General features: G+C 45.4%; 1 protein-coding gene and 1 pseudogene across 1 annotated transcript in view; both read right to left on the bottom strand.

Annotated features, from left to right (window-relative positions):
* Positions 1-25323, bottom strand: part of LOC124553490 (cyclic AMP-responsive element-binding protein 5-like) — a 108042-nt gene that overhangs the window by 7350 nt on the left and 75369 nt on the right. Inside the window, exons 4-5 of the mRNA XM_047127345.1 lie at positions 16566-16985; positions 322-634 (exon numbers count right to left, since the gene is read on the bottom strand). Of these exons, the coding sequence (XP_046983301.1) occupies positions 322-634; positions 16566-16985 (733 nt within the window). The remainder of the gene's footprint in view (positions 1-321; positions 635-16565; positions 16986-25323) is intronic.
* LOC124554331 lies at positions 13849-13966 on the bottom strand (annotated as a pseudogene).

Here is a 25323-nt window from a genome sequence, read left to right as displayed (position 1 = left end):
GCGATGACCAATACACGCTTCCAATGTGCGTTCACCGCCATATCGCCAAACACGGATGCGACCATGATGTTGCTGTAAATATATCACAGCATCTTCTTCCTGCCAGTTAAATTTCGCGTCTGTAGCACGTCATCTTCGTAGTGTAGCAATTTTAATGGCCAGTAGTGTATGTTGGGCGCGGCAACTAGTTCGTTGCAGAGCCCGTATGTCTCGTGGGCCCCGATGTGGAAGGTATGACGTGTGGGGCGTGGCATTACAAGGGGCTGTCGCCCAAGGGGCGGACGGGCTGTGCCGTTGCGGTGCGTGGCGGAGAGTACTCACCGCTATCCACGGCCGGGTCGCAGAGCTGCGGGCCGTCGTGGTGGCAGGCGAGCGCCGGGCCGCCCCCGCCGCCGGCGCCGCCCCCGCCGCCGCCCCCGCCGCCGCCCCCGCCGGCGCTGTCGTGCTCGGCCTGCTGCAGCACCTGGTACAGGAAGTCGATGTACCTGGCGGCCAGCTTGAGCGTCTGGATCTTGCTCAGCTTGTCCGACGGCAGCGTGGGGATGATCTTGCGCAGCGCCGCGAACGCCTCGTTCAGGCTCTGCGTGCGCTGGCGCTCGCGCACGTTCGCCATCACTCGCTGCTGCTGCAGCTCCTGCAAAAAAACATACGTAGCAGGCATTTCAGAAGCATCTCGTATCCGTACCGGTGTTCTGTAAAGACAGGGACTCCCCTGGCTCCTCCGTTTTAGCACAATTTTACAACAGCTTTTGAAGACGTGATCATATGCAGGGTGGTCCGTTGATCGTGACCGGGCCAAATATCTCACGAAATAGGCATAAAACGAAAAAACTACAAAGAACGAAACTTGTCTAGCTTCAAGGGGGAAACCAGATGGCCCTATGGTTGCCCCGCTAGATGGCGCTGCCATAGGTCAAACGGATATCAACTGCCGTTTTTTTAAAATGGGAACCCCCATTTTTAGTACATATTCGTGTAGTACGCAAAGAAATCTGAATGTTTTGGTTGGACCACATTTTTCGCTTTGTGATAGATGGCGCTGTGATAGTCACAAACATATGGCTCACAAGTTTAGACGAACAACTGGTAACAGTAGGTTTTTTTAAATTAAAATACGAAACGTAGGTACGTTTGTAGATTGCTTTTCGGTTGTTCCAATGTGATACATGTACCTTTGTGAACTTATCATTTCTGAGAACGCATGCTGTTACATTATAATTACCTGTAAATATCATATTAATGCAATATATGCTCAAAATGATGTCCGTCAATCTCAGTGCATTTGGCAATAAGTGTAACGACATTCCTCTGAACAGCGAGTAGTTCGCCTTCCGTAATGTTCGCACATGCATTGACAATGCGCTGACGCATGTTTTCAGGCGTTGTCGGTGGATCACGATAGCAAATATCCGTCAACTTTCCCCACAGAAAGAAATCCGGGGACGTCAGATCCGGTGAACGTGCGGGCCACGGTATGGTGCTTCGACGACGAATCCACCTGTCACGAAATATGCTATTCGATACCGCTTCAACCGCACTCGAGCTATGTGCCGGACATCCATCATGTTGGAAGTACATCGCCATTCTGTCATGCGATGAATCATCTTGTAGTAACATCGGTAGAACATTACGTAGGAAATCAGCATACACTGCACCATTTAGATTGCCATCGATAAAATGGGAGCCAATTATCCTTCCTTCCATAATGCCGCACCATACATTAACCCGCCAAGGTCGCTGATGTTCCACTTGTCTCAGTCATCGTGGATTTTCCGTTGCCCAATAGTGCATATTAAGCCGGTTTACGTTACCGCTGTTGGTGAATGACGCTTCGTCGCTAAATAGAACGCGTGCAAAAAATCTGTCATCGTCCCGTAATTTCTCTTGTGCCCAGCGGCAGAAGTGTACACGACGTTCAAAGTCGTCGCGATCCAATTCCTGGTGCATAAAAATATGGTACGGGTGCAATCGATGTTGATGTACCATTCTCAACACCGACGTTTTTGAGATTTCCGATTCTCGCGCAATTTGTCTGCTACTGATGTGCGGATTAGCCGTGACAGCAGCTAAAACACCTACTTGGGCATCATCATTTCTTGCAGGTCAGGGTTGACGTTTCACATGTGGCTGAACACTTCCTGTTTCCTTAAATAACGTAACTATCCGGCGAACGGTCCGGACACTTGGATGATGTCGTCCAGGATACCGAGCAGCATACATAGCACACGCCCGTTGGGCATTTTGATCCCAGTAGCCATACATCAACACGATATCGACCTTTTGCGCTGTTGGTAAACCGTCCATTTTAACACGGGTAATGTATCACGAAGCAAATACCGTTCGCACTGGCGGAATGTTACGTGATACCACGTGTTTATACGTTTGTGACTATTACAGCGCCATCTATCACAAAGCGAAGAAAGTGGTCCAACTAATACATTCATATTTATTTACGTACTACTGGTATATGTAATAAAAATGGGGGTTCCTATTTAAAAAACGGCAGTTGATATCCGTTTGACCTATGGCAGCGCCATCTAGCGGGCCAACCATAGCGCCATCTGGTTTCCCTCTTCAAGCTAGACGAGTTTCGTTCTATGTAGTTTTTTCGTTTGATGCTTATTCCGTAAGATATTTGGCCCGGTCACGATCGATGGACCACCCTGTATAGACGTAGTGCCTCTTCAATATCTTCTCCAGGAACAGTATTACCTCATACTTTGAATTCAGCCAGTGGCAGAATCGGTGATTGCGGAGTACCAGGGAGGTTTCCGTCCAGGGCGGTCAACAGTAGATCACATCTTCAATCTCTGGCAGCTCACTGTGACGCTGGGTGAATATGGTAAAGATTTGCATATTTTATTCGTTGATTTTAAGAAGCGTGTGATTCTATACATCGCAAGAGGCTGCTCAGCTGTTTAAGGGAGTTTGGCATGGCAGAGAAACTTATCAATCTGATAAAGATCTATATCAGCGAAACGCATGCAAAGGTAAAGATGGGAATTTTAGAACATGTTTTTTGCTCGAGTATCATGTTTTTGGAAACCCAGAATCTACTCTGTAGGAATCAACATGGATTCCGGAAACAGCGATCGTGTGAGACCCAACTCGCTTTATTTGTTCATGAGACCCAGAAAATATTAGATACAGGCTCCCAGGTAGACGCTATTTTTCTTGACGTCCGGAAGGCGTTCGATACAGTTCCGCACTGTCGCCTGATAAACATAGTAAGAGCCTACGGAATATCAGACCAGCTGTGTGGCTGGATTAAAGAATTTTTAGCAAACAGAACACAGCATGTTGTTATCAATGGAGAGACGTCTACAGACGTTAAAGTAACCTCCGGCGTGCCACAGGGGAGTGTTATGGGACCATTACTTTTCACAATATATATAAATGACCTAGTAGATAGTGTCTGAAGTTCCATGCGGCTTTTCGCGGATGATGCTGTAGTATACAGAGAAGTTGCAGCATTAGAAAATTGTAGCGAAATGCAGGAAGATCTGTAGCGGATAGACACTTGGTGCAGGGAGTGGCAACTGACCCTTAACATAGACAAATGTAATGTATTGCGAATACATAGAAAGAAGGATCCTTTATTGTATGATTACATGATAGCGGAACAAACACTGGTAGCAGTTACTTCTGTAAAATATCTGGGAGTATACGTGTGGAGCGATTTGAAGTGGAATGATCATATAAAATTAATTGTTGGTAAGGCAGGTGCCAGGTTGAGATTCATTGGGAGAGTCCTTAGAAAATGTAGTCCATCAACAAAGGAGGTGGCTTACAAAACACTCGTTCGACCTATGCTTGAGTATTGCTCATCAGTGTGGGATCCGTACCAGATCGGGTTGACGGAGGAGATAGAGAAGATCCAAAGAAGAGCGGCGCGTTTCGTCACAGGGTTATTTGGTAACCGTGATTGCGTTACGGAGATGTTTAGCAAACTCAAGTGGCAGACTCTGCAAGAGAGGCGCTCTGCATCGCGGTGTATCTTGCTCGCCAGGTTTCGAGAGAGTGCGTTTCTGGATGAGGTATCGAATATATTGCTTCCCCCTAGTAATACCTCCCGAGGAGATCACGAATGTAAAATTAGAGAGATTCGAGCGCGCACGGAGGCTTTCAGACAGTCGTTCTTCCCACGAACCATACGCGACTGGAACAGAAAAGGGAGGTAATGACAGTGGCACGTAAAGTGCCCTCCGCAACACACCGTTGGGTGGCTTGCGGAGTATAAATGTAGATGTAGATGTAGATGTAAATCGCGTAACTGAGAAATTTGACACTGTCACAGGCGTCAGGCAAGGAGATGGGTTGTCCCCTGTCCTGTTCAACTTTGCCTTCGAGAAGGTCCTACGGGAGACCTTCCAAGAGAAAGAAGGGATTGAAATCGAAGGAAAGACTCTGGAATACTTAACCATTGCAGACGACATCTGTGAGTAAGGAGCAAATGACGAGAGTACTAAAGGATGCTGCCAGTAAGTTCGGGCTAAAACGAAGCCAAGACAGAGTACCTCGTTATGACACGCGGTCAAGGTCAGGCCGCTGGTCATCTGCAATTAGTACAGGTGGGAGACCAGTCCTACAAGAGAATGCGTGAATTTCAATACCTAGGGGCACTTTTCACTGAGAACTCATCATGTGAAGCAGAGATCAATGCCAGAATTCAAGCAGGAAACCGATCTTACCACGGCCTAGCACAACTGCTTCGGTCCATATATCTCTCGAGACAGTTCAAGATTCGACTATACAAAACCCTGATCCAGCCTGTTGCTCTATATGGCTGTGAGACATGGAGTATCCGGAAACATAACTTACATAAGCTCCGCGTTTTTGAGAGGAAAGTGCTTCCGGAGATCTTCGGACACAAAGGAATGCAGGATCAGACACAAGCTGAGGACCATGAGGAACTATGCCAGCATCCCAACATAGCAGCAACTGTCAAAGCCAAATGAATCCAGTGGGCTGGCCATGTGGCCCAGATGGAAGATCACAGATGGCCACGGAAGCTCATGGATTTCACACCTACAGGAAAGAGACCCCCAGGGAGACCGAAGAAGTGTTGGAGGGATGGTCTTCATGAAGATTTAAACCATGCGTCAATAGATGTGGACGAATGGCGGGTAGCAGCAATGGACAGAATACAGCCGGCCGCGGTGGTCTAGCGGTTCTAGGCGCTCAGTCCGGACCCGCCCGACTGCTACGGTCGCAGGTTCGAATCCTGCCTCGGGCATGGACGTGTGTGATGTCCTTAGGTTAGTTAGGTTTAAGTAGTTCTAAGTTCTAGGGGACTGATGACCACAGATGTTTAGTCCCATAGTGCTCAAAGCCATTTGACAGAATACAGTGGAGGAGGAAACGTAACAGCGTGCGGTCCACTGGACCTGATCATGTAGAAGAAGAAGAAGAAGAAGAATAAGAACAGCATACTGAACAATCATTCTGAGGGTGGTCCACTGGACCTGATCATGTAGAAGAAGAAGAAGAAGAAGAAGAACAGCATACTGAACAATCATTCTGAGGGTGGCCCTCTGCAAGGGCTGCTTTACCGCCACACCATCGCATTCCCCTCAGATTCAGAGGTAAGATGGCCCATCATATAGCCCGTCAAAAACACAGATCAAGGATGAAAACAGGAAGAAGGTGCACTGAACAGAAAAAAAAAGCAAAATAGAAACAGTGGCCGTTCCAACAACAAGAAGTGAAATAAAGAGCAGTCTAAATAGCAGTGCCGTCGTGGGTAATTGGTGATGGTGTTAGACTATCAAGCAGGTCTGTCGTGTTCGAAACTCTCTCGCGCTTGGCAGACCGGATGCTCACCCATCCAAGTGCCAGCCCAGCAGGACTAAGATAAGCACTGTCGGGCTGGGCTAGCACTTGGATGGGTGTCTATCCGGTCTGCCGGGCGCTGTTGGCAAGCGGGGTGCACTCAGCTCTTGTGAGGCAAGCAGAGGAGCTACTTGACTGAGAAGTAGCGGCTCCGGTCTCTGAAACTGACGTACGGCCAGGAGAGCGGTGTGCTGACCACATGACCCTTCGTACCAGCATCCAGTGACGTCTGTGGGCTGGGGATGACATGGTGGCCGGTAGGTACCGTTGGACCTTCATGGCCTGTTCGGACAGAGTATAGTTTAGTTCTGTAGTCTTGGCAGTTGTCACACTACTCGCTAATTATAGAATATAAGCCATGTGGCAAGAATGCATTACCGTCGAAAGTAAATGAGATAAGACTGACAGGTGAGACGTATGCAAGCATCGTGTCTGATCACCTGCAACCATTCATGTCCACTGTGCATTCTGACAGATTTGGGCAATTCCAGCAGGACAATGCGATACCCCACACGTCCAGAATTGCTACAGAGTGGCTCCACAAACACTCTTCCGTGTTAAAAACTTTTCCGCTGGCCACCAAACTCCCCAGACATGAACATTATTGAGCATATCTGGGATGCCTTGCAACGTGCTGTTCAGAAGAGATCTCCACCCCCCTCGTATTCTTACGGATTTATGGCCTGCCCTGCAGGATTCATGGTGTCAGTTCCCTCCAGCACTACTTCAGACATTAGCTGAGTCCATGACACGTCGTGTTGCGGCAATTCCGCGTTCTCGCGTGAGCCTGCACGATATTTGGCTCTTGAGTGTAGCCGGCCGGTGTGACCGAGCGGTTCTAGGCGCTTCAGTCTGGAACCGCGCGACCGCTACGGTCGCCGGTTCGAATCCTGCCTCGGGCGTGGATGTGTGTGTTGTCCTTAGGTTGGTTAGGTTTAAGTAGTTCTAAGTTCTAGGGGACTGATGACCTCAGATGTTAAGTCCCATAGTGCTCAGAGCCATTTGAACCATTTTCTTCAGTGTAGAATACGACTCACGCGGTAAGAGTCCATTACCGTCGCAAGTAAATGTGATGAATAGTAAGAGCAGGCGAGATCCACACAGATGGCTCGCAGAGATGAAAACAACAAATAAACGGGTGTGAACTACGTTACAAAAAAGGCGTACAAGAGTCAAGATTTCCAAAAGGGAACGGAACTTCAAAAACGTTAAAAACATTTGTTTTGACAGAGGACAGAGAAAGTGCGTGATTGTGAAACTGCTGCGTTCATTTGCTGCAGCTCATGTGACACACCATTACGTTTTCCTTGGGAGCGGTCACATTCACATTCATACGAATACCTACATCGGGCAAACAGGCACATCTCACTCACTTACCAGTCGTACAAAGTAGGTGCGCCGGTAACACATTCCTATCATGTGACACACGTACTGTCCCTAACGCCGTCTCTGACACACCACATGTATTTTTCGGTGGACGATTCGGTTGATTTGTCGCATTGTCATCAAACGTTTGCAGTTCCCATTCGAGAGCAACTTCCTGTCGGCTGCCATTGGAGTAGCTGTGCAGAATCAAATGTTCAAATGTGTGTGGAATCTTATGGGACTTAACTGCTGAGGTCATCAGTCCCTAAGCTTACACACTACTTAATCTAAATTATCCTAAGGACAAAACACACACACCCATGCCCGAGGGAGGACCCGAACCTCCGCCGGGACCAGCCGCACAGTCCATGACTGCATCGCCCTAGACCGCTTGGCTAAGACCGGCCGGAGTGGCCGAGTGGTTCTACGCGCTACAGTCTGGAATCGAGCGACCGCTACGGTCGCAGGTTCGACTCCTGCCTTGCGCATGGATCTGTGTGATGTCCTTAGGTTAGTTAGGTTTAATTAGTTCTAGGCGACTGATGACCTCAGAAGTTAAGTCGCATAGTGCTCAGAGCCATTTTTAATCCTGAGTTAATAACGAACATCAAAACGGATACACGCATTAGTGAAGACAGGGTTGTCGTAGTGAGATTAAATATTATAATCCCCAAATCCTCCAAAAACAAAAGGAAAAATATACCTGTTCAAAAAAGGGGACAAAAATTCACTGAGAGACGAATTCCTGGGGGGCAAATTCAACTCCTTCCAAATTAATTTCCTTAAATTCAAAGAAGTAGTATCGGCAGCAGTTGAGAGATTTGCACCGAATAACTTAACAAACTGCGGAGCTGATCCTCCTTGGTACACAAAACGGGTGAGAACACTGTTGCAGAAACAACGAAACAAGCATGGTAAATTTAAGCAGACGGAAAATCACCCACATTGCTGATCTTTTACAGAAGCTCGAAATTTTGCGTTGACGTCAATGCTTCCACAAGGAAACTTTGTCTCGAAACTTGGCAGAAAATCCAAAGAGATTCTGGTCGTATGTGAAGGATGTTAGAGGCAAGAAACAATCAGTGCCTTCTCTGCACGATAGCAATGGAGGTACTATCGAAGACAGTGCAGCCAAAGCAGAGTTACTAAACACAACCTTCCGAAATGCCTTCACAAAAGAAGACGAAGTAAATATTCCAGAATTCGAATCGAGAACAGCTGCCAACATGAGTAACGCAGAAGTAAATATCCTCGGAGTAGTGAAACAACTTATATCAATAAAAGCAACTCTTCTGGTCCAGACTGTATACCAATCAGGATCCTTTCGGAATATGCTGATGCATTAGCTCCATACTTAACAATCATATACAACCGTCCCCTCGACGAAAGATCCGTACCTAAAGACTGGAAAGTTGCACAGGTCACACCAATATTCAAGAAAGGTGGTAGGAGTAATCCACTAAATTACAGGCCCATATCGTTAACGTCGATATGCAGCAAGATTTTTGAACATACATTGTGTTCGAACACTATGAATTACCTCGAAGAAAACTGTCTATTGACACACAGTCAACATCGGTTTAGAAAACATCGTTCCTGTGAAACACAACTAGCTCTTTATTCAAATGGAGTGCTGAGTGCTATTGGCAATGGATTTCAGATCGATTCCGTATTTCTGGATCTCCGGAAGGCTTTTGACACTGTAACACACAAGCGGCTCACAGTGACATTGAGTGCTTGTGGAATATCGTCTCAGTTATGTGACTGGATTTGTGATTTCCTGTCAGAGAGGTCACAGTTCGTAGTAACTGACGGAAAGTCATAGAGTAAAACAGAAGTGATTTCTGGCGTTCCCCAAGGAAGTGTTATAGGTCCTTTGCTGTTCCTTGTCTATACAAACGGTTAGGGAGACAATCTGAGCAGCCGTCTTATGTTGTTTGCAAAGGACGCTTCCGTTTTTCGACTAATAAATTCATCAGAAGATCAAAACAAATTGCAAAATGATTTAGAAAAAATATCTGAATGGTGCGAAAAGTGGCAGTTGACCCTAAATAACGAAAAGTGTGAAGTCATCCACATGAGTGCTAAAAGGAACTCGTTAAACTTTGGTTACACGATAAATCAGTCTAATCTAAAAGCCGTAAATTCAACTAAATACCAAGGAATTACAATTACAAACAACTTAAATTGGAAGGAACACATAGAAAATGTTATGGGGAAGGCTAAGCAAAGACTGCCTTTTATTGGCAGGACACTTAGAAAATGTAACAGACCTACTAAGGAGACTGCCTACACTACGCTTGTCCGTCCTCTTTTAGAATACTGGTGCGCGGTGTGGGGTCCTTACCAGATAGAACTGACGGAGTACATCGAAAATGTTCTGAGAATGGGAGCACGTTTTGTATTATCGCGAAATATGGGAGAGAGTGTCACAGAAATGATACAGGATTTGGACTGGACATCATTAAAAGAAAGGCGTTTTTCGTTGCGACGGAATCTTCTCACGAAATTTCAATCACCATCTTTCTCGTCCGAATGCGAAAATATTTTGGTGACACCGACCCACGTAGGGAGGAACGATCACCATGATAAAAATAAGGGGAATCAGAGCTCGTACGGAAAGATATAGTTCGTTGTTTGCGCGCACTATACGAGATTGGAATAATAGAGAATTGTGAAAGTGGTTCGAAGAACCCCCTCCCAGGCACTTAAATGTGATTTGAAGATTATCCATGTAGATGTAGGTGAAAGTAAGTAAGTCGTTTTAAACCGTTTAGGTAAAGAAGAAGTAGTACTCAAAAATGGTTTTTACTTCGTCTTTCATACTCCAAATGGTGGAAAGAGAGAGGCACACACACGATCTGTGACAGACGAGAATATTATCATCTGTTGGGATGGAGAGGATATGGAATTTCCACGAGAGTGACATCCTTGAGCAAGTAAGAAAACTTAAAGTGTGCCAGCGAACTTCTTTTTTTTAAAGTGAGTGGCGTAGATAGAAGTATGAAAAGGTAATTATTCTTTGATATTTTCAGTTTTGAACATGGCTGTTATTCAGCAAACAGGACACTAGTTTCAACATAGTATTAAGGAGCCAACTAGTTGCACATAAACGGAAGGTACATTGACCTAGGTTTTTTTTGCCCCTGCCAGTGGGTGTCTTCATCACAATAAATTATGCTAAATCGTAAAATTACATTGCTAAAAAGCGATAGTGAGAATCTGGAGCAGCTGTGCTCCTGTCAAAAGAAAAATATAACACTCTAGCCTTTTTACTTGTGACACGAGCACAGCTGCTGCAGATTCTCACTATTGGGTTTTAGCAATATAATTTTACGAGCAGCTACGGTCTTGACTAGAATGTGCAACCGGTTAAATGTTTAATCCTACGTGCCCGTATGGCGACACCGAAAATTTTGAAACCACTCATAAACTGTTCTAATCTGAGGTGCAGAGTCACCGTAGTGTTTATTAAGCTTCTCTTTAGTCTCCTGAGGCGTTTTGCATTTCATAATGTAATGTTTAATCACCACACGAAATTGTTTTTCATCCATTTTTTGACAATCACTCGACTTCCTTGATTCACAGGAATGCCGAACACCAAAAAAATAGACCAATATGGCTGAAACTTGGCGTGCGTTCTTTCCAAAGATGCTGCTAACTAAACATGACATCGATACGCGCCGGAGGATTATTCCTCTTACGAATGTTCTTGCTTCTTGCATGGAGAAAGTGTGGTGTCACCGCCAGACACCACACTTGCTAGGTGGTAGCCTTTAAATCGGCCGCGGTCCGTTAGTATACGTCGGACCCGCGTGTCGCCACTGTCAGTGATAGCAGACCGAGCGCCGCCACACGGCAGGTCTAGAGAGACTTCCAAGCACTCGCCCAGTTGTACAACCGACTTTGCTAGCGATGGTTCACTGACAAATTACACTCTCATTTGCCGAGACGATAGTTAGCATAGCCTTCAGCTACGTCATTTGCTACGACCTAGCAAGGCGCCATTATCAATTGCTATTTATCTTGTGATGCATGTACCGTCAGACCGATGTTCACCAATTATGGATTAAAGTTAAGTATTCTAGAAGCTACGTACTATTTTTGCTACTATAAGACCTTGACCTGTTCCAGACCTCACGCCAGCCTGCGTGAGCTTAAACGCGTGCCCTTCGGCCTCCCGTCCTCGTGGATTGGCTGTCTTGCCAGTCCACAACAGAAAGGAAATATGATGTATCCTTCTACAATAATAATGAAAACGATCTGTGAGATTATTGACACAATGAAGGGTTTTCATGTGAGATTTTAAGGAAGAAAGAGCCTTGAGCGTTGAAAAAGTTTCGCGAGATTGTAAATAACGTATATACGCTAATTAACTCGACTGTTAGAATAGGCTATAACGCAAGCCAACATTTCTTTCCTTTCATTAATCGGATTATAGATTGTTTCTTTTATTTTAAAATATTACTTACAGCCTCTAGGTGAACGAAAATCAATACAAGAGAGTTTTGCTGTTGATGTAAGCAAGTTATTGCAAATCGGACCACATGGGTCAAATATGGTGCCAATGACGTGTTTAGTTTCAGAAATAAGCGTAATATAGCATCTATTTACCGAGTAAGTAAACTGAAAAGCCGTACCAAGAGAGTAATTCATATTGTAGTAGTTGGCGTACGTTTTTCTTATAAGATCACAGGTATCAGGAAGTGCGCCAGATGGATAACTTCAAAAAAAATGGTTCAAATGACTCTGAGCACTATGGGACTCAACTGCTGAGGTCATTAGTCCCCTAGAACTTAGAACTAGTTAAACCTAACTAACCTAAGGACAGCACAAACATCCATGCCCGAGGCAGGATTCGAACCTGCGACCGTAGCGGTCCTGCGGTTCCAGACTGCAGCGCCTTTAACCGCACGGCCACTTCGGCCGGCTGGATAACTTCGATTAGAAATATCCGCACTCTTTCCTTTATGTATGTAGGAACTCTGGCCTCCCAGCAGATAACACGAGAACTGCAACAGCACATTTTCAAAGATTTGTGACACATATTTTATCTGCTCTCCATGGATTGCAGCCTGTCACGCTATAACGCCGCCACTGCGAATTTGAGAACTAAACACCGTCTGTCCAGTGAAATCTAGGTCTTAAATTTCTCTAAAATATCGTTATAGCTGGAAACCCTCTTTATTTACTTTGGATACACGTTTTGGCTCAGTGTCCTGGCGACCAAATTTAAACATTCAGCACACAAAATACTTAGTTCACTTCGCGGACGGAATTCGATTCACACTAGGTTTCTTTTTGTGATCAAGCAGGAGGTTATGGTAAGACTACGTAGTTAATGAGAAATAATAAATGTCTTTTAATCGTTCATTGTAATGTTGTAGAAGGGATCTTGGTAATATCAGCTTGGGTTCCAGAGGAGTCTCGGAACACTCGAAGCAAAACTGACCCTACGTCCTTATCTTAGAATGTAGGCTGGGTGTGTTTACAACAGCATTTTACACCATCGACGAGACCAGGATCAAGAAAACTAACAGATCAGTCTTACCTGCAAATACAGAGCAGGCATATTCAAAGAGGAGAGAAGAGAAACCTGGAGGATAAGGAAGATTTTAAAATTGAGCTAAGCGTTTTACATGTACAAGTATGAGAAGAAAATCTTTGAACATCATTTTGTCTGTTTTACATTTTTTACGTTATTAGAAGCCTTTTCTCAAAAAGTATACGCACTAATTCTATGAAATTTTCAGGAACTGTTAGCAACGTGTTGCTGTCTCACTGGAACTAAAAAATACGAGATCCTGCAATTATTCTGTTTTTTAGATGATTGTATGTAGAAAAAAAATTCATTTTCGATGCGCAAAATTAAAAACTCTGTTAATGATATAATTTGCACCATAAATTAATAACTGTAGTTCAGTGGTCTTGTAAACTTCTCAGGCCCCTACAATAAAATTTTCAGATTAATTGAATGATTAGAATTTGAGTTACGGTTCTTTATAAAAAAAGACAATAAAAAATAAAAAATTCAAACTTCTGGCATAATGTAAATCTTGCATATTTCATTGTATTTTTCACTTACAACACAGCTCTTTTGCTTTACACATGCAAAATTTTAGATTTGTACATTAATCAATATGGCTGTAATGATTTTTTAAATAAATGTTTACGCTTTTCCGTTACATTCCCCCTTAAAGACCTTATTTTCAAAGTCATAATTCGCTACTAAAAGGGACACGTAGATTATTATTTGACTAAATCGATAAACTGAATCGCTCTAGTCTTTATGATCTGCCGATTGGGGAATAATAATAGAGAATCGGATTTGGAGAGGAGAGATGTAGCACTGTCCGTAATATTGCAGTGGAAGAGTTACAAGTGGACACATGCTGATGTATCAAGGAGTGGCTAATTTGTTGATGGAAGAACGTGAAAAAAACTGCGTCCGAACAGCCCTTGGAAGGCCCAATGGCACCGACCGGCCGCCGTGTCATCCTCAGCCCACAGGTGTCACTGGATGCAGATACGTGGGGGCATGTGGTCAGCACACCGCTCTCCCGGCCGTGTGTCAGTTTCCGAGACCGGAGCCGCTACTTCTCACTCAGGTAGCTCCTCAGTTTGCCTCACAAGGGCTGAGTGCACCCCGCTTGCCAACAGCACTCGGCAGACCGGACGGTCACCCATCCAAGTGCTAGCCCAGGCCGACAGCGCTTAACTTCGGTGATCTGGCGGGAACCGGTGTTACCACAGCGGCAAGGCCGCTGGCTGCGGAAGGACTTGAGGGAAGGAAAAATTGTTGAGAAGACCAAAAGATCAGTGCAGTTAACAGGTCCTAGTGGACATAGGCTGCTGTAGTAATGCAGAAATGCGTGCACAGGAGAGCTGAGTCTTTGGACTGATGACCACAGCAGCAACTGCTAATATACCAACCTGTCACTTAAGCTCCTACATATTCATTATAGTTGAAATTAATAGACTTTCATTCCTAAGCCACATAAAATAGAGGCAAGGGTGGAAATGTTTTAACTGTGCACTCTTACACAGGCATATGGGAGTGGGCATTGAGTCACAGAAGTATTGGTACATGGAATTCTCCAGAAACGGTCACAGATATGACGTGCAACCCCTTCATAATTCACACAGCCTACATGCCAGCCCATCATTTTTCACATTTACTGTTCTGTATCCAGTCATCATCAAAATCATATCCACACTCTGGGCACATTCTCTTTTTTATTTTTGTCTGAAGAGCTACGAGCAGATTCATTTTTACAGAAAGGGGTTCTTCTGTGATCTAGACGACCCTGTTTACTTTCCCTCTCTGTCTTCAGTTTTCCTTCTTCTCCTTATTCTTCTCTTTCAGATCAAGAACTTTGTCCACCAGCCTATTTTTAGTCCTCCATACACTTCGTTCTGTCGACTGGCGACAATTCTATCTGGGGCCAGATATCAGAAACGGACGTATGCACCAGTGCGACTGCTGCAGTGACTTCTATACACATCAAAAAAAATTTGCAACACCTCAGTTCGCAGAACTCCTGAAGATAGACTTTCACTGTGGATATTATATCACAGACACAGTCCCTTTGACTGTTCAGTGATGTCAGTAAACCCGCCCAAAGTTGAAACAACCATGCATGAGCAGCGCGTATTTGACAGAGGGGGTCCGACAGCCGATCAGTTCCACTCATTCTGCCAGGAAGGAGGTACACGGCTTGTGTTGTCTGTAGTTCAACTGTGCCTAAACGGTCAATACCGCGGTTCGATCGCGTCCACATTATTACTTCATGCCAGGAAGGGCTCTCAACAAGGGAAGTGTCCAGGCGTCTCCAAGTGAGCCAAAGCGAAGATGTTCGGACACGGAGGAGTTACAGAGAGACAGGAACTGTGTATGACATGCTCATGCCGCCCAAGGGCTACTACTGTAGTGGATGACCGCTACCTACGGATTATGGCTCGGAGGAACCCTGACAGCAACGCCACCATGTTGAATGATACCTTTCTTGCAGCCACAGGACGTCGTGTTACGACTCAAACTGTACGCAATAGGCTGCATGATGCGCAACTTCACTCGCGATGTCCACTGCGAGATCCATCTTTGGAACCACGACACCATGTAGTGCGGTACAGATGGGCCCAACAACATGCCGAATGGACCGCTCAGGATTAGCATCACGTTCTCTTCACCGGTGAGTGTCGCACATGCTCTCAAACAGACAATCGTCGGAGACCTGTTTGGAGGCAACCCGGTAAGGCTGAACGCCTTAGACACACTGTCCAGCAAGTGCAGCTAGGTGGAGGTTTCCTGATGTTTTGGGGTGGCATTACGTGGGGTCGACGTACGCCGCTGGTGGTCATGGAAGGCGCTGAATGGCTGTACGATACGTGAATGCCATCCTCCGACCGATAGTGCAACCGTATCGGCAGCATACTGGTGATGCAGTCGTCTTCATGGACGACAGTTTGCGCTCCCTTTGTGCACATCTTGTAAATGACTTCCATCAGGATAACGGCAACGCTTGACTAGAGTGGCCAGCATGTTCTCCAGACATGATCCCTATCAAACATGCCTGGGATAGATTGAAAAGGGCTGTTTATGGATGACGTGACCCACCAACCACTCTGAAGGCCAAATCGCCATTGAGGAGTGGGTCAATCTGGACCAATAGTGCTTTGAATGTGTGGATAGTATGTCACGATGAATACAGGCATGCATCAAAGGAAGAGATACTGGGTATTAGAGGTACCGGTGTGTACAGCAATCTGGACCCCTACCTATGAAGGTCTCGCTGTATGGTGGTATAACATGCAATGTGTGGTTTTCACGAACAATAAAAAGGACGGAAATGATGATGATGTTGATCTCTATCCCAATTTTATGTGCAGGCTGCGGAACTCTCGGAATCGAGGTGATGCCAAACTTTGTGATGTGTGTAGCTCTGCCATAGAAATTTCTGGCTGACTCTACTTTGGTAGACGACTGTGTCCAATCTTTTTATCACTCTCTGTAATCTGGACTGCATCTTCGTTTCCTGCTATTAGACGATAAGGAACAGAATACGTCCATCGAATAAACGTCAGAACCATGACGACATATTCCAGTTCTTTTAAATGGGTTTGATGCCTTCTCTTATATAGCTGTCTGGAAGTTCAACTCCACCACATGGCAGACTGCCAGCTGTTACCTTGTACACAAGGAAGCAATCCCATGTAGACTTAACGGCCAATGCAATAAATTAACCTGCTCTAATAACAAGGTGTGCCTGTTACTTTCGATACAAACAGAAACGCTTTCCTTCTGAATGCTAAAACAGAACTGGGCAGCAGTATAAAATGCCTGGTCTAATGTAGAATCGTAGAATTACCTGCAGAGACTGGGCCGACTTGGACCTCCTGCTACCCGATGAGGACTTTTGCTGGTGGTGGTGGTGGTGCTGGTGATGATGATGGTGGTGGTGGTCGTGGTGCTGGTGATGCAGTCCCACCACGCCCTGCTGCTGCAGGTGGATGTCGTGGTCTGCCGCGTGGAGTCCAGCAGGGGAGTCCACTGCGTGGTCTTGAGAGGGGGACCCGGGGCTCGTCATGCCCTCTGCTTGATGGTCATGGTCATGGTCGTGCTCGTGCTCGTGGTGGTGGTGGTCGTGCTCATGATCGTGGTGGCGCTGGTCACGATCTTGATCGTGCAGGTGGTGTTCATGGTCGTGATCGTGGAGGTGCGGGTGGTGGAGGTCCGCTGGTGGCGAGTCAGGCCCGAGCTTCCGTTTCCTCGTCGACCGAAGAGCCTGCTGGAGAGACAGACGGATCTTTTGGTATGATTGGACTTGACTTCTTCTACATCTACGCCAACATCCACATACGCACTCTGCAAAACACCGCATGGCGCATGGCGAAGGGCCTCTCACCCTACAAGTTTGTGAGGTAAATTCATTTTCAAAGCTCATCACATGGTCTGAGCCGACTGGTTAGTGATTCTCACTAATCACTACCTACTTCCTCTGTGACTACCATCCTACAGTTATTTACCCATTGGAGGCAAAATTTGTTTGTCAGGAAGGGCAAAAACTAAAACGATTATATTGTTGTTGTTGTGGTCTTCAGTCCTGAGACTGGTCTGATGCAGCTCTCCATGCTAGTCTATCCTGTGCAAGCTTCTTCATCTCCCAGTACCTACTGCAACCTACATCCTTCTGAATCTGCTTATGTACTCATCTCTTGGTCTCCCTCTACGATTTTTACCCTCCACGCTGCCCTCCAATACTAAATTGGTGATCCCTCGATGTCTCAGAACATGTCCTACCAACCGATACCTTCTTCTAGTCAAGTTGTGCCACAAGCTCCTCTTCTCCCCAATTCTATTCAATACCTCATCATTAGTTATGTGATGTACCCATTTAATCTTCAGCATTCTTCTGTAGCACCACATTTCGAAAGCTTCTATTCTCTTCTTGTCTAAACTATTTATCGTCCACGTTTCACTTCCATACATAGCTACACTCCATACAAATACTTTCAGAAACGACTTTCTGACATTTAAATCTATACTCTATGTTAATAAATTTTTCTTCTTCGGAAACGCTTTCCTTGCCATTGCCAGTCTACATTTTATATCCTCTCTACTTCGACAATCATTAGTTATTTTGCTCCCCAAATAGCAAAACTCCATTACTACTTTAAGTGTCTCATTTCCTAATCTAATTCCCTCAGCATCACCCAACTTAAGTCGACTACATTCGATTATCCTCGTTTTGATTTTGTTGATGTTCATCTTATACCCTCCTTTCAAGGCATTCGGCATTGCGTTCAACTGCTCTTCAAAGTCCTTTGCTGTCTCTGACAGAATTACAATGTCATCGGCGAACCTCAAAGTTTTTATTTCTTCTCCGTGGATTTTAATACCTACTCCAAACTTTTCTTTTGTTTACTTTACTGCTTGCTCAATATACAGATTGAATAACATCGGGGATAGGCGACAACCCTGTCTCACTCCCTTCCCAACCATTGCTTCCCTTTCATGATTATATTATGGGTTGGTAAAACTCTGGTTTCCCCCTTCAACCTAGACGAGTTCCGTTCTTTGTAGTTTTTTGCGTTTGATGCTTACTTCGTGAGATATTTGGCCCGATCACGATCAATGGACCACCCTGTAATATATACATACCAAGATGCTACTCCAGGCGGGTGTTTAAATGAATGTGCGCAACGGAAAATAATAAACGCTAAAATGATGACTTGGCCCTGAAGCAGATCTTAGGATCTCTTAATGCTCTTTTTTATATATATAAATTACAATCCAAACATAAATGAATGATGAAGGCAACTAATACTAGTAAATGATAAACGTTGTTGTTCAATATATTTATTATAGATTAAAATCGACCCTTTAAGTACAATTGTCTATATTTCCTAACTAAAATTATTAATCAATTGCCCAACTCTGCCCAATATTATGACTGCGCAGTCTAATATCACCAACGCGAAATGACTGACATCTTCTGCGTAGCAAACACTAGGAGAAAGTACTTTCGAAGATGATCTTTGGTGGTGTGAAACCTCAGTGGAAATAAACTAACGTGATCACAGCTGTTAGCTTTTATAGCCCTAATAAGCCGAAGCAATTTGCGGTATCCCCGTGTGAACTGCGTCCGGTGCGTCGAAGTGATGGTTCTCGTACGCGTCTGCGACGATGGAAGAACTCCAGCCACAAATAAACTCTTTCGAACACTAGGACGGCACAAGGCGGTCCTCTGACTAAGACACTCTAATACTGTCTTCTCCTCTCTGTGTTCTACAGACGAGAAACGCCAGCTCCCACCCTCAAGGACGGAGTTCAGATAACGTCTCAACGTAAGTATTGGCAGAGGAAGTGCTCTCAATTGCTGAACGCTGCGTACTCAAGGACGACTTCCAACCCGGGGGTGAAGTCCAGAATCGTATGGGTTCGCAGCAGTACAGTGACTAACTGTTCTAACTAAAAAACTCTACTGAGAGCAAAGACAGCAAGTCCGTCTGTACCAAGAAAGCTGATATAGCTTGACCGTCACACACGGGCGCTCACAACGGAAGACCTCGACTCTCCACCACTGGCCTCCCAGAAAGGCTCGGCTCCCCACCACCGTAATTCCGAACACGAATCATATTCCCGAAACCACGGAATATTCTCCCTCTCTACAGATTCTTCCGAACGCCGACCAACCATATTTTAGTATTTTGTCGTCCACCGCGGAAAGTTTGCGAGGAAAAATCTATACTCGTACAATGGTACGCTCCTGAGTTAAAATCCTTGCAAATAACCCAGCCTGAGTGGTTTCCGAGGTGCCGCTTCATCTTTCCTCTCACCTGCGTCCAAGATTTGCAGAGATCCCGGTTATCCTTCCGGTCCTGCTACAATAGCGGCCGGTCGGCACTCTATTGTGCTCCAGAGCTCAGGTGCCACGACGTCTGTCTAGCTACTTTCTGTGTTTGAACAGAGCTACTTGCTGAAACTTCCTGGCAGTTTAAAACTGTGTGCCCGACCGAGACTCGAACTCGGGACCTTTGCCTTTCGCGGGCAAGTGCTCTACCAACTGAGCCACCGAAGCACGACTCACGCCCGGTACTCACAGCTTTACTTCTGCCAGTACCTCGTCTCCTACCTTCCAAAGGTCCCGAGTTCGAGTCTCGGTCGGGCACACAGTTTTAGTCTGCCACGAAGTTTCATATCAGCGCACACTCCGCTGCAGAGTGGAAATCCCATTCTGGAAACATGCCCCAGGCTGTGGCTAAGCCGTGTCTCCGCAATATCCTTTCTTTCAGGAGTGCTGGTTCTGCAAGGTTCGCGGGAGAGCTTCTGTAAAGTTTGGAAGGTGGGAGACGAGGTACTGGCAGAAGTAAAGCTGTGGGTACCGGGCGTGAGTCGTGCTTCGGTGGCTCAGTTGGTAGAGCACTTGCCCGCGAAAGGCGAAGGTCCCGAGTTCGAGTCTCGGTCGGGCACACAGTTTTGATCTGCCAGGAAGTTTCATATCAGCGCACACTCCGCTGCAGAGTGGAAATCTCATTCTAGAGCTACTTGCTGTGTTGAAGCAGGACCATCACTCCTGTGCGGGCCTTCCACCCAGCGCTTGAGTTCCACGTGCCGCTTCATTTCCACTGGCGTTCGAACCACTACTAGTATAGGCAATCATTCATTACGCCGTTTTTATAATAAAGACATTCCACCACCTTTCATGCAATAAGCATTAACAGTTATTTACAAGGCGTATATGACAATGTCAGTCTCCTTTAAATATTCATATATACGATGTACAACCTATCAAATGATACCTAATTGTGGTCGTAGTTCACAGCATAGTATGTGGATGAGTGCATGTGAGGTGCGAAATTACAGCCACCTTACAACATATATATATATTAGTATACGAATTATTTGATATACATGTTTAACTATAGGAATGGCATGTGGAAATGTGAATGTCTTAGGATAATTGCAGCCAAAAACTTTCGTGGATGTTATATGTTCTTAAAGCGATGAACATGCATTTTTCTCATTGATAACGAATGTTTTACTGTGCCCCAGGGTACAACCACGATAATAACACGTCAATAAATGTGCACCTTCAGTATTCGAACTTGGACTGGAAGGTCATTCGAATTTCTTTCCACTCTTTTCTAGATGGTAAGGCCTACTAGGGATCCCTTTGTTCAGTAATTAGTTTGTTTATATTATATTCCAGCACCATAAGCCACCATTTAACAGGCCTACAATTAATCTTCATGCAGGCCAGCAGTGAGACAGTGATGGAAGCAAAGAACACAGAGTACCTCTTGCATAGACCTAGGAAAATCAAGTACCGTCTTTTTACTCTCCTGTTTATTTGATTTGTTGTAGTGAGCATTTGTCGCCAATAGTATATTATATTAGTAACTGTTTCCCAGATTTCTAAAACTGAAGAATATAGTTATCAGTTCTAATATCGTGTTTAATGAAGAAGGGAATATTTCCAGATAGCGAAATTCGATAGTAAAGCTGCCTCTGTAGTATAATGTACAGTGTACCAGCTTGCAATACAAGGAGGTCAAGGAGGTGAACCGGATGCATGTAGAGCATAGCTACCACTCACGTACACTGTGTGATCAAAAGTTTTCGGACAGCCCCAAAACATACGTTTTTCACATTAGCTGCATTGTGCTGCCACCTACTGCCAGGCACTCCATATCAGCGACGTCAGTAGTCATCAGATATCGTGAGAGAGCAGAGTGGGGCGCTCCGAGGAACTCACGGACTTCGAACGTGGTCAGGTGACTGGGTGTCACTTGCTTCATTCGTGTGTACGCGAGATTTCCACACTCCTAAACATCCCTAGGACCACTGTTTCCGAAGTGATAGTGAAGTGGAAACATGAAGGGACACGCACAGCACAAAAGCGTACAGGCCGACCTCGTCAGTTGACTGACCGCCGACAGTTGAAGAGCGTCGTAAGTGTAATAGGCAGACATCTATCCAGACCATCACACAGGAATTCCAAACTGCATCAGGATCCACTGCAAGTACTATGACAGTTAGGCGGGAGGTGAGAAAACTTGCATTTCGTGGTCGAGCGGCTGCTCATAAGCCACACATTACGCCGGTAAATACCAAACTACACCTCGCTTCATGTAAGAAGCGTAAACATTGGAAGATCGAACAGTGTAAAAACGTTGTGCGGAGTGACGAATCACGGTACACAACATGGCGATCCGATGGCAGGGTGTGGTTATGGCGAATGCCCAGTGAACGTCATCTGCCACCGTGTGTAGTGCCGACAGTAAAATTAGGAGGCGGTGGTGTTATGGTGTGTTCGTGTTTTCATGGATGGGGCTTGCACCACTTGTTGTTTTGCGTGGCACTATCACAGCACAGGCCTACATTGATGTTTTAAGCACTTTCTTGCTTCCCAAAGTTGAAGAGCAATTCGGGAATCCCGTTTGCAGCTTTCAACACCATCGAGCACCTGTTCATAATGCACGGCCTGTGGCGGAGTGGTTACACGACAATAACGTCCCTGTAATGGACTGGCCTGCACTGAGTCCTGACCTGAATCCTATAGAACACCTTTGGCCGGCCGCGGTGGTCTCGCGGTTCTAGGCGCGCAGTCCGGAACCGTTCGACTGCTACGGTCGCAGGTTCGAATCCTGCCTCGGGCTTGGATGTGTGTGATGTCCTTAGGTTAGTTAGGTTTAAGTAGTTCTAAGTTCTAGGGGACTGATGACCACAGCTGTTAAGTCCCATAGTGCTCAGAGCCATTTTTTGAACACCTTTGGGATGTTTTGGAACGTGCCAGGTCTAACCGAGCAACATCGATACCTGTCCTCAGTGCAGCACTCCGTGGAGAATGGGCTGCCATTCCCCAAGAAACCTTCCAGCACCTGACTGAACGTATGCCTGCGAGAGTGGAAGATGTCATCAAGGCTTACGGTGGGCCAACACGACATTGAATTCCAGCATTACCGATGGACGGTGCCACGAACTTGTAAGTCATTTTCTGCCAGGTGTCCGGATACTATTGAGCACATAATGTATCTTCCTTCGCGTTTCCATTTCACAGTCACACCACCAGCATTCACCAACCACTCTCCAAGACTTGAGAGCAGGTCGTTGTCAAACCTGTATTGCTGCCATAGGTGGCCACATTCCGTACTTAGCACATTAACCAGTTGTCGGAATGTGTGTACAAATCGGTGAAGTTGGAAAAAGACGAAGAACATTTTTGTCTACCGTTACACTGGTTGCAGTTCATTGCGTTCTGTATCCTTTACATTGTTTCTACTTTACTGTCACCTGTTTCTACTGTTCTGTGGCAAAATAAACGCAACCTTGCAAAATTTCCGTTCTTTGCTTTAATTTAGGACGCCTGTGTATATGTGTACGTGCCATCTCGGTCTCATTACAGCTTGAAACAGTTGAGTTCAAATGGCTCTGAGCACTATGGGACTTAACATCTGAGGTCGTCAGTCCCGTAGAACTTAGAACCACTTAAACCTAGCTAACATAGGGACATCACACACACCCATGCCCGAGGCTGGATTCGAACCTGCGACCGCAGCAGCGGAGCGTTTCCAGACTGAAGCGCCTAGAACCGCGCGGTCACGGCGGCCGGCTACCTTTAATACTCGTCGATTTAATTTGTGGTTAAGTAATTAATCACATGAACTGTGATGGTACTTTTATCGTATGCTGCATTCGTTTATTTACAAATATGATCAGTTGCTTTCAAAGATTGCCTATATGTAGCATCTGTGCCTTAGGTATTACGTCATTGCTCAAAGCCAAAGAGTGGATCTGATACTATAATTGGTCTGCAATTGCAATCTTTTAAATTGAGGAGGCAAATCTGTCACTCCAAATGGGATTCATGGCATTAAAACATTTGTTCTTTTACCTGTCATACCAATTTGCAAGCGTGTACCGTTCTACAGTCTGGTTGCGTCAAGGTTTCATAATAAGAGGAGTGGAACACGAACCTTTAACGTGAGTTCACGAGAAGGCACTCCCCACAATAATTCGAAAGAGTTACGACACTTTATAGGCTACGCGCTGTGACGTCAGCTGACCCCACATGCCTGCATCTCCACGTAAGGATAGCCTGTACTGTACCCCCCTGCACCCACTGTTTACCCCAACGTGCGACAATGCGGAATGTGCAGAATTTCTTCTTTCATTGTGTGTGGAGGATCGTGGGAGAGCATGCATCTATGCACTGTGCCGTTTAAGTAGCTATACATCCTTTTTTTTAAGATACTAGGGCTGTTCAACAAAGAATCATCATAATGATGATAATTGGGAAGGGAGTGAGACAGGGTTGTAGCCTATCCCCGATGTTATTCAATCTGTATATTGCGCAAGCAGTAAAGGAAACAAAAGAAAAGTTCGGAGTAGGAATCAAAATCCATGGAGATAAAATAAAAACTTTGAGGTACGCCGATGACATCGTAATTCTGTCAGACACAGCAAAGGACTTGGAAGAGTAGTTGAACGGAATGGACAGTGTCTTGAAGGGAGGATATAAGATGAACATCAACAAAAGCAAAACGAGGATAATGGAATGTAGTCGAATTAAGTCGGGTGATGCTGAGGGAATTAGATTAGGATATGACACACTTAAAGTAGTAAAGGAGTTTTGCTATTTGGGGAGCAAAATAACTGATGATGGTCGAAGTAGAGAGGATATAAAATGTAGACTGGCAATGGCAAGGTAAGCGTTTCTGAAGAAGAGAAATTTGTTAACATCGAGTATAGACTGAAGTCAGGAAGTCGTTTCTGAAAGTATTTGTATGGAGCATAGCCATATATGGAAGCGAAAGATGGACGATAAATAGTTTGGACAAGAAGAGAATAGAAGCATTCGAAATGTGGTGCTACAGAAGAATGCTGAAGATTAGATGGGTACATCACATAACTAATGAGGAGGTATTGAATAGAATTGGGGAGAAGAGGTGTTTGTGGCACAACTTGACCAGAAGAAAGGATCAGTTGGTAGGACATGTTCTGAGACATCGAGGGATCACCAATGTAGTATTGGAGGGCAGCGTGGAGGGTAAAAATCGCAGAGGGAGTCCAAGAAATGAATACATTAAGCAGATTCAGAGGGATGTAGGCTGCACTAGGTACTGGGAGATGAAGTTTGCACAGGATAGAGTAGCATGGAGAGCTGCATCAAACCAGTCTCGCGACTGAAGACCACAACATCAACAACAATTTTTTTGAAAACATTCCTTTACTCATCATCATAATTTTGATGGCCCTTCTCAAAGCAGTGTCCCATGAATGTGATGCACTTGTCCCAGCGTTTCTCCCAGTCTTCAAATATATGATGAAAACAATTTTTTGACAGGTTCTTCAAAGTCGCCCCCGCAGCCTTCACCACTGCTTCTGATGATTGATAATGTCTCCCACGAAGGCGTTTCTTTATGTTAGGGAACAGAAAAAAAGTCACATGGGTCTAAATCCTGACTATAGGGAGGGTGAGGGACCCACTTCACGTTGATTTTTTTGCAAGATATTCAGCAACAACCCTGGCAATATGCGGCCGAGCATTATCGTGGTGCAGCATCCAGCCGGCCGGTGTGGCCGTGCGGTTCTAGGCGCTTCAGTCTGGAACCGCCTGACCG

Source organism: Schistocerca americana, chromosome 11 (assembly GCF_021461395.2).
Source record: "Schistocerca americana isolate TAMUIC-IGC-003095 chromosome 11, iqSchAmer2.1, whole genome shotgun sequence".
NCBI lineage: Eukaryota > Metazoa > Arthropoda > Insecta > Orthoptera > Acrididae > Schistocerca > Schistocerca americana.
Note: the sequence above shows the minus strand (reverse complement) of the source record. Positions and strands in the feature narration are given on the sequence as shown.